The sequence below is a fragment of the Nelumbo lutea genome, chromosome 4, assembly GCF_056320005.1.
Source record: "Nelumbo lutea isolate HS-2025 chromosome 4, American lotus-T2T, whole genome shotgun sequence".
Lineage (NCBI taxonomy): Eukaryota > Viridiplantae > Streptophyta > Magnoliopsida > Proteales > Nelumbonaceae > Nelumbo > Nelumbo lutea.
Genome location: NC_142687.1, coordinates 11,867,392 through 11,875,350, shown reverse-complemented (window position 1 = coordinate 11,875,350; position 7,959 = coordinate 11,867,392). Strand labels below are relative to the sequence as shown.

General features: G+C 37.7%; 1 protein-coding gene across 1 annotated transcript; it reads right to left on the bottom strand.

Annotated features, from left to right (window-relative positions):
- Positions 1-765: 765 nt before the first annotated feature.
- Positions 766-5,846, bottom strand: LOC148853933 (Radical SAM superfamily protein). Its single transcript, XM_088985570.1, has 9 exons — positions 5,284-5,846; positions 4,978-5,051; positions 4,727-4,829; positions 4,525-4,622; positions 4,243-4,373; positions 4,016-4,124; positions 3,327-3,518; positions 3,094-3,230; positions 766-1,359 (listed from the first exon to the last, which is right to left on the bottom strand). The coding sequence occupies exons 1-9, from the start codon at positions 5,504-5,506 to the stop codon at positions 1,083-1,085; spliced, it is 1,344 nt and encodes a 447-aa protein (XP_088841696.1). The 5' UTR covers positions 5,507-5,846; the 3' UTR covers positions 766-1,082.
- Between the last annotated feature and the right edge of the window lie 2,113 nt (positions 5,847-7,959).

The following is a 7,959-nucleotide window of genomic DNA, read 5'->3' as shown; positions in this document are numbered from 1 at the left end:
ATTCAAGAGTACCGTTGCTTTGTCATTATACATAATATAATGCTGACTGAAATAATTAAATAAGTACGACGCCATCGTCTCAAAATATTTTCTTTTTTCTTTTTTTTTTTTATCTCGTTTCCATATGAGTGAGTAAAAGTTCAACCCAATCCCAATATAACAGTTTCATCCATTCAACTCGGGTGAACCATCATCCCGAAAGAACAATCAATGTATCAGTCACCGCACTCCCGACTCCGAGTGCGTTATTTGTCTTCTCACCGTGGAAGTGCAAGTGGTCGTCTGCTCGGTTGAATGGTGGATGGTGGTGGTAGCAAATTGGCGTGGCGTGGCGTTCGGCGAATGCGTGTGGGGAGAGGTGGTTCCCTTCATGATCTCGCCACGTGTGAAAGCTGTCTCTGTTTCCGCCATTTGGGCCTACTGCCTGCCTAATCTTTGGTTGAACACTGACTGAATTATGGTGGTTCAGTTGATGTCCACCTAATCAGCACTGTATGGTTTCGAATGGATGGTGGGGAAGATATTCCGAGGCAATGAGGTGTCCCTCTTTAACTGCGATGATCTGTGAGATGAGTGATCTTGAAGGTGAGTATCGAGTTGTTGCAGCCGGGTAGAGAGTCGAGAATCGAGATCTCTATCACATGGGGGAGGGGGGCACATGGTAGGTACGTAGGGCATACCCGTTGCAGTTGAGATGATGGCAGGCACATGGTGGAGGATATCCCAATAATCTTCTTAATTCTAAACACACAACAGGACGGCATGTAGAAAGCCAATTTGAAGAAAATTCCTTGGGAGTTGTAACTACTAACTAGCAACAAGGTCGATGAGAAGAAACCTTCGAGTTCACATCAACCCTCGTCTCTATCAATAAATATAAAAAATATATAGCATCAATCATAATGGTATGGTTAATGGTTTACAAATTACAATCTAAAGTATTCCAACGGTAATACCATATCCCCTTGGCTTTGGGGATTGGACTTAAAACCGGTAGGTGCACCCTTTTCACCTTTAGTTTTAATCATGAAGAGCCCAACGGTAATACCATATCCCCAAGTCACCTTCCTGAATCCTGATATTCATAAAGCCATTTGGAATCGAGGTGGAGCACGGAGTCGAGGAGGCTGGATATCCCCGGGCTTGCCAAGCTGACCGCAAGCAGCCATCTTATCATCCCCCCTACTCAACCGCAGGAAAACAACACATCCTGCTTCTGCCAGAACATTCCGGAACTCCATCATCTTCTCTTCACTGGTGGGTCGAAACTCAGACCCGCTATGAGCATTAAAGGAGATGAGATTTATCTTGCAAGGTATACCTTGAACAAGATCAATTAACCTCCTTGCATCCTCAATGCTGCATACAAAAGCGTACCAGGTAAATGAAACTGCTGCTTACGAAACAAGTCAGAGATGGGAATCTCAAAGGTTTGAGACAACAATATCACATAAAGAACGGATCACAATTTACATGGGCGAAGAGTCAAAGACAAAAAAATGCAGCAGTAACTCCTAAACGTAGAAGACAGACTCAGACATAGCTTGGTAAACTCAAAGTTGACAGCTTTTTTGATGATCATGGATGAGATCCCATCTTGCACATCCTCTAGACCAAAATCAAGCACAAATATGGAACAGTCATGAACACAATGAAAGTATATAGAAGAAGTCTTACCAATCTGGAATGGTCATCAAGGATAGCCATTTACAGATTTTCATAGTTTCCATACCAAATACTAGCCTGGTGCTCCCCATCAATCCAAGAAACTTATTTGCATAGATATTCTATCCATTTTTATTTTATTTATGATGTCATGGCTTGCCTTTTTTACCCTAAGCGTTAAACCGTTGACCCACCACCTGGACAGAAAAGCAGTTCTGTTTCCGGGTTGGGTTTTAAAATATTGGTATTTGCGACTCCCTCTGTTGTTATTCTTGTTGCCCACCTTGTGCATTAGCCAATAATTTTTCTTGTAAGAGATTTTTTTTTTCACTACTTTAATAAATGGTAAATAGAAAAATAAGTCCTAACATATTTAATGATATTTAGCCAAATGATTCCAGAAGGCAAAGTAAATGAGATGTAGAATTCATAAAGGTGGGAAGCTACCAATTAATTGCAAGATGTAGCATAAAACTTGAAGTAGAATTTCATGAAGGTAGAAACCTAAGAGATAAATGGACCTTAATTACATAATCTGCTAGTAAAAAAATACAGATGGATAATTTTAACCTTTTTGTTGCAGAAAATGCATATATGATACACTTTTAACGGCATCCATTAACTGAAAAATATTATTTCAATTTGCTAGGACGGCGCATTAGCCTAGACACAAGCTTGAGTAGGGATGGCAATTTCTACCCTACCTGGTGGGTACCCGTCCCTACCTGCTCAGTCGGAGTGGAATTTTTTCTTAAAAATCAGATTTAGGAGCGGGGAAGGGTTTGGGGATTTTACAACTCATACAGGTATAGGTAGGGTACAGTATTAGGCTAAACCTGACCCTCCCCAACCTGCATATTGTTGGAAGGCATATGAACATATATATATTAGGTGTCAAATTTAATAATATTTTGAATTTTATACAAAGGATAATTAATAGTATATTTGTTTCCTTATTTCCTACATGTTTTAATCAAATAATTCGAAATTATGATGTTTGTTCATCTTATTTTACTTGCTTATCACTTTATTGCACAAACATAACAGGAAATAAAAGGAAATTAGATATGGGTTCTAGAACCAACTTCCCCCTCCCCCCCAACTCACCCCACCCTCAAATGTGGGGAGGGTTTTGCATTTTCATGTGAGTGGAGAGTTTGGATTCTAGAAATCAAAGCCACTATGGATTTTGGGGAGGGTACGGGTTGGGAGGTTCAGAGAGACGTGTAGGTCTAGAATTTATACAAAACCCTCCCGAACCCACGCCGTTGCCATCCCTATCTTGAGTACATGTACATGAAGGAAAGGCAAAGAAAGCATGAACTTCCAATGCTATGTAGCAAAAATGAACCAGCACTGTCTATTTGAAAATTATTGACCAGAATAAAAAGGCCTTAGCAAAGCAGAGGAAAGGGGTATTTCTCTAACCTGTCATTTACTCCTGCAAGCATCACATATTCAAATAGCACTTTATAATTATGTTTGAAGCGCAGTTCCTCCCTAAGAGTCTCAAGAAGCACACCCAAGTTATACTTCCTGTTAATTGGCATGATCCAGTTTCTGACCTGAAATGTTTTGTAATGGAAGAATGAATTCTTTATCCCAGCAAGTGTGCATGCATGTACACATAAACATGCCACCAGTGTGGAAAAGGTGGTTACCTCATCTGTTGTTGCATTCAAACTGACTGCCAACGCACAGTTGGATTCATGGAGGAAACGTTTCAGCTGAGGCACAAGTCCACTGGTTGAAACAGTAACCTTTCGAGGACTGAAATGAAGGCCATGTTCATCCACCATTATGTCGGCAGCTTTAATGACATTTTCAATGTTGTGGAGTGGTTCCCCCATTCCCTACAAATTCATTTAGTTTTAAACTATCAACTACTAATGAGAAATTGATAGAGTGATGATAACATTAACATCTACACAAACTTGAATGTAAGAAAAGAAGCAAAAAATCCTACCCCAAAAATAAAATATTGGTAAAATAAAAAAACCAAAAAGGTAAACATTAAAAACCCACTCCATCTCATATAGATACATTGGTCAGCAGCCTTTTCAGAGTATCTGGGGGTAAGCCCCCAGGATCTGCTTTGAGGCCAAGTGTAGGCAAGGCAACCCCAACCACTAGAATCTAGTGTGGTTTGCCCATAATTTTCCGGTGGGCTGTGAATGATGGGCAACAATATGAAATACAAATATAACAGAAACAAGGAAGAATGGCTGGTCCAAGGAGTTTTTGAAGTTAATACTTGATAAGCATTCAGAAGATTCTGTAATCAGTTTTCCCTTTTTTTTTTCATCCATCAATATTTTTATTAAACATTTGGCAAAACTGTTATACTCACCATAAATACAACATTTGTTATAGAACCAACTTCACTTGAGAGCAGACGTCGAGCAAAAACAGCCTGCTCCACTATCTCAGCGGCTGTTAGGTGTCTTCTTAAGCCCATCCTACAAAATGTATGCATTCGTCATGCAACTTGCCGACCATACTAGATCACTATAACTGATAACTGTAGATACCAAACTGCAAAGCTGAAACTAAAAAGGAGAAGGTTTAAAAGCTTGCCTGCCAGTGTAGCAGAATTGACAATTCATGGCACAACCTACTTGACTTGAGACACAAACAGTAGTCCTCCCTCCTTTACAAGGAATTACAACTGTTTCTATACCCAATCCATCTTCCAAAGTGAACAAAATCTGCAGCCTCCTGTGAGTACACAATCAATGAGAATATTCTTATGGAACTGAAACCAACAAGAAACAATGCATGTACAATCATGGTTGGTGTTGGCTCAAAAAGATACCCTGATATACCGAATTAAAGACAACTAGAAAAGATTAAGCTCACCTTTCGAGTTCCATCCGTTGCTGTATGAATATCTTTTAAAGACAATGCCTTAAATTCAGCAAATTCGCTCAACATTTTTCTGAAGTCTTTATTCAGACCTGAAATTGGTAAAGGCAATTGAAATTCAGAGCACAAGTAATGTCATATAATATACACAACCGCAAAAGCACAAACAAAAGAGACAATGATGGGGGTGATGAACCTTCCAATTCATCTATACAATGTGCCCAAATATTGTTTCCATACAGACGCTTCCACAGCATTAAAGCCTGCCCTGGCCTGTATCCATGTGACTGCACCCATTTCTGTTCAAATAGAGATTCTCACAATTGTGATCCACTACCGATAAAAATGCTAAATGATGTACATTCAAGCACCAAGTTGATGAAAATGACTAAATTTTTATCAGTAAAAATTAAGACTGGGAGACCAAAAAGGGAATTGAAGGCATACTTCAAGTTCAGAATATCTCATTCCCTTCAGGAGCACCTTTGAGCTCTTGGAGCTTATGCTACCGTTCACGGTACCTAGTAAAGAAGAGCACCAAAAGACATGTCAAAAGAAATCCAAAAGCATAACTCAAAATAGAACAACTTAATTTGAAATATTCGAGTTATAAACTACTTAGAGTGCTAGGAAGATCAGACACAAATTAAACTTCAGAATCCCTTGTGTGTTGCAGAATGCAGAATGAACGTAAAAGATAAAAAAAAAAAAAAAAAAAAAAAAAAGGAAAGAAAGAAAGAAGAAAGATATTACCAGTTTCGTAGTCGTCTATCGAAAGAGCCGCCGTGGGAGAAGAACAAGCGATCTTCGAAAACAAACGGCAAGATGAAGAAAATAGAGAAATTAGACGTCGTGGTGGTTCTGAAGGGGGCACTGGGAAGGACGCAATCGGTGTTATCGAGGATATGGCAGGTTTCATGACCACCAAGCAGTTGGTTCCCCCCGCTCGCCTCATCCAGATACAACCCATCTCCATGGGTTGCGGAGTTACGGTCTAGAACGTAGACAGTTAGACACTCAAAACTCAACTCAATCTAGGGTTTCTGGTCATTCCCGTGCCAAGTTTTTTGGTCTCCATTTGCACCGAATGCTTTTAGAGCAGCAATTGGATTTGGATATTAGATAAGTCAAATTTTAGAATTTGGATAAAAACGCAGCACATCGCAAATATGTAATTCGCTGCATTTTTTTTGGGTAAATAAGAGATTACCAGTTTACCACCCTTACTTTGAGGTAGTGGCACTAATATTACCCCCTGAACGTTCAGGTTCTAACATTTGCCCCCTCTCTCTGCTAATTTATGGAGAAAATTAATTTATCAAAATACCCTTCTAGGATTTATATTGGCTGAAGACAATATTTCTAAATGACGAAAATAGCCAAGCACGTTATTAGTTTGGAGAGAGTATAGGTACAAGAATATGCAAATGCAAAACCTGATATTTTGCATCTCTAAATCTATATTTACATTATACAAATTTGTTGTACTCTTTCCAAAAACGAGAGAAAAATAAGCACGTGAAGCACAATAGTACCTTTAGTAAGTAGTAACATAAATCAGAACTAATTCTTTGCAAAGAATAAGACACTGTCAAATTCTTTCTTTCTTATACATTGAGAAAGCTTGGTGGAAAACCAGAGCATTAACAAAAACAACCTAATCAAATAATCAACCCGATCAACCATATAAATATAAATAGATCAAGCTGAGTATTGGGGAGAATTACCTATAATCTCACATTGGGATACTGAATTACGCTCTTGGCAATGTAATAAGGGGGAGTATGAGTAGGTTCAATTTCGTTTCATGCAAAAACCTAAAACCTACTTAGTATGAGTCTCTCATAGGGGTGGATTCCAGCCGAGCAAAGCCAAATAGTTCCAGGCTCGAGCTCGGCTTGAGACTGTTTTACAAGGCTCGAGCTTGGTTCGATTCAAGTTCGATTTTGAGAAAAAATATATAAAAAATAGTTTATATTTAAAAAGTTAAGAATTATAATAATTAATAACTATAATATTTATATTATATATATATTATTTTTCTATAATTTTATTATATATATATATATATTAAATATCAAATATATATATATGAGTCGGATCGTGATCTAAGCTCTAGTAGGCTCGAGCTCGGCTCATTTAATAATTGAGCCACTAAATTGGGCTCGAGTTCAAGTTCGATTGAAATCGAGCCGAGCCGATCTTGAGCAGCTTGTGAAAAGCTCGGCTTGTTGCCACCCCTAGTCGCTTCTATGTTTTTGGAACCAAAACCTACCTCGTGAAGATTGGTTTCAATGTAGGGGTGCAAATGGATCAGGTTTTGATCCTATCATATTTTGTTGGATCCAAATCTCCCTCCTATTTGGATCTTCAGATCATATCGGATTTGGATCCCTCACCCCCACCCCCTATCTAATCCGAGAATATTTGATCTGATATATATGTTATTTATTTACTTATATAAATATATATAACACATACATGTTATTTGTCTATTTATAAATATTTTACTTATATTGTATTTTTGTAAATTTGTTATATTCATTTTTTATAGAAAACATGTATATATATATGATGATGAAAATAGTTGAAAAGATACTTGTAATTTTTGTTTTATTTTATTAATTATTATATATTTATTTTTCTTTTAATAATCTATTAACTTTTAAGAATTTTAAATCGAATTGGATTATATTTGAAATTTGACTTCTTCATCAAATTCAAATTTGAATCCATACATATGAGATTTGATTTGATCTTCGGATTGACTCTTAATAGTGTCGAATTTTATTTATCTAATTCAAACTCGATTTGATCCGTTTGCATCCCTGTTCTAGGGTTAGCTCTGGCCTTGGCGGTTCCAAGGTATACCCGCAAAACTTGTTCTTTCTTTACTCCCCCCCTTAAAGAAAAATGAAGCATGTTCTTTTCAAACTTGATTTTCAATAAAGATAATATAGAGTTTAAAACTTTATAATGTTTATTGATTAAATTGAGTAATTTAATATGAATATTATCAATAACATATTAATATATAGTTTAAACTTATAATTATAAATTAAATTTTGTAAATATTACCTTTGCATTATTTTTCATACACATTCAAATATCAAAATAGAAACTGATGGAGCGCAATCCGGTCGGTCTTAGCTGTCAACGAACTCGCCTCTGAGCTGGAGCATCGGGGAGTCTGAAACGGGAAAAATGAGAGAACTCGGGGGGAACCCGATGTGATAACTCCGAATCTTAAGTTAGTAATCTCTCAAAGGCAAAGTGTAGACCAGATGGCGCAAAGTTCACATACCTTGTTCGCTGGGGGCAAGGGGCTCTTATAATCACTTCGCGCACTCGCTCCGAGGCCCCTTGTCAGGTCGGGTATGATTACCCTTACGTTTGTCAATTCGGCTGTCGTCCTTTCTACTAGGACAG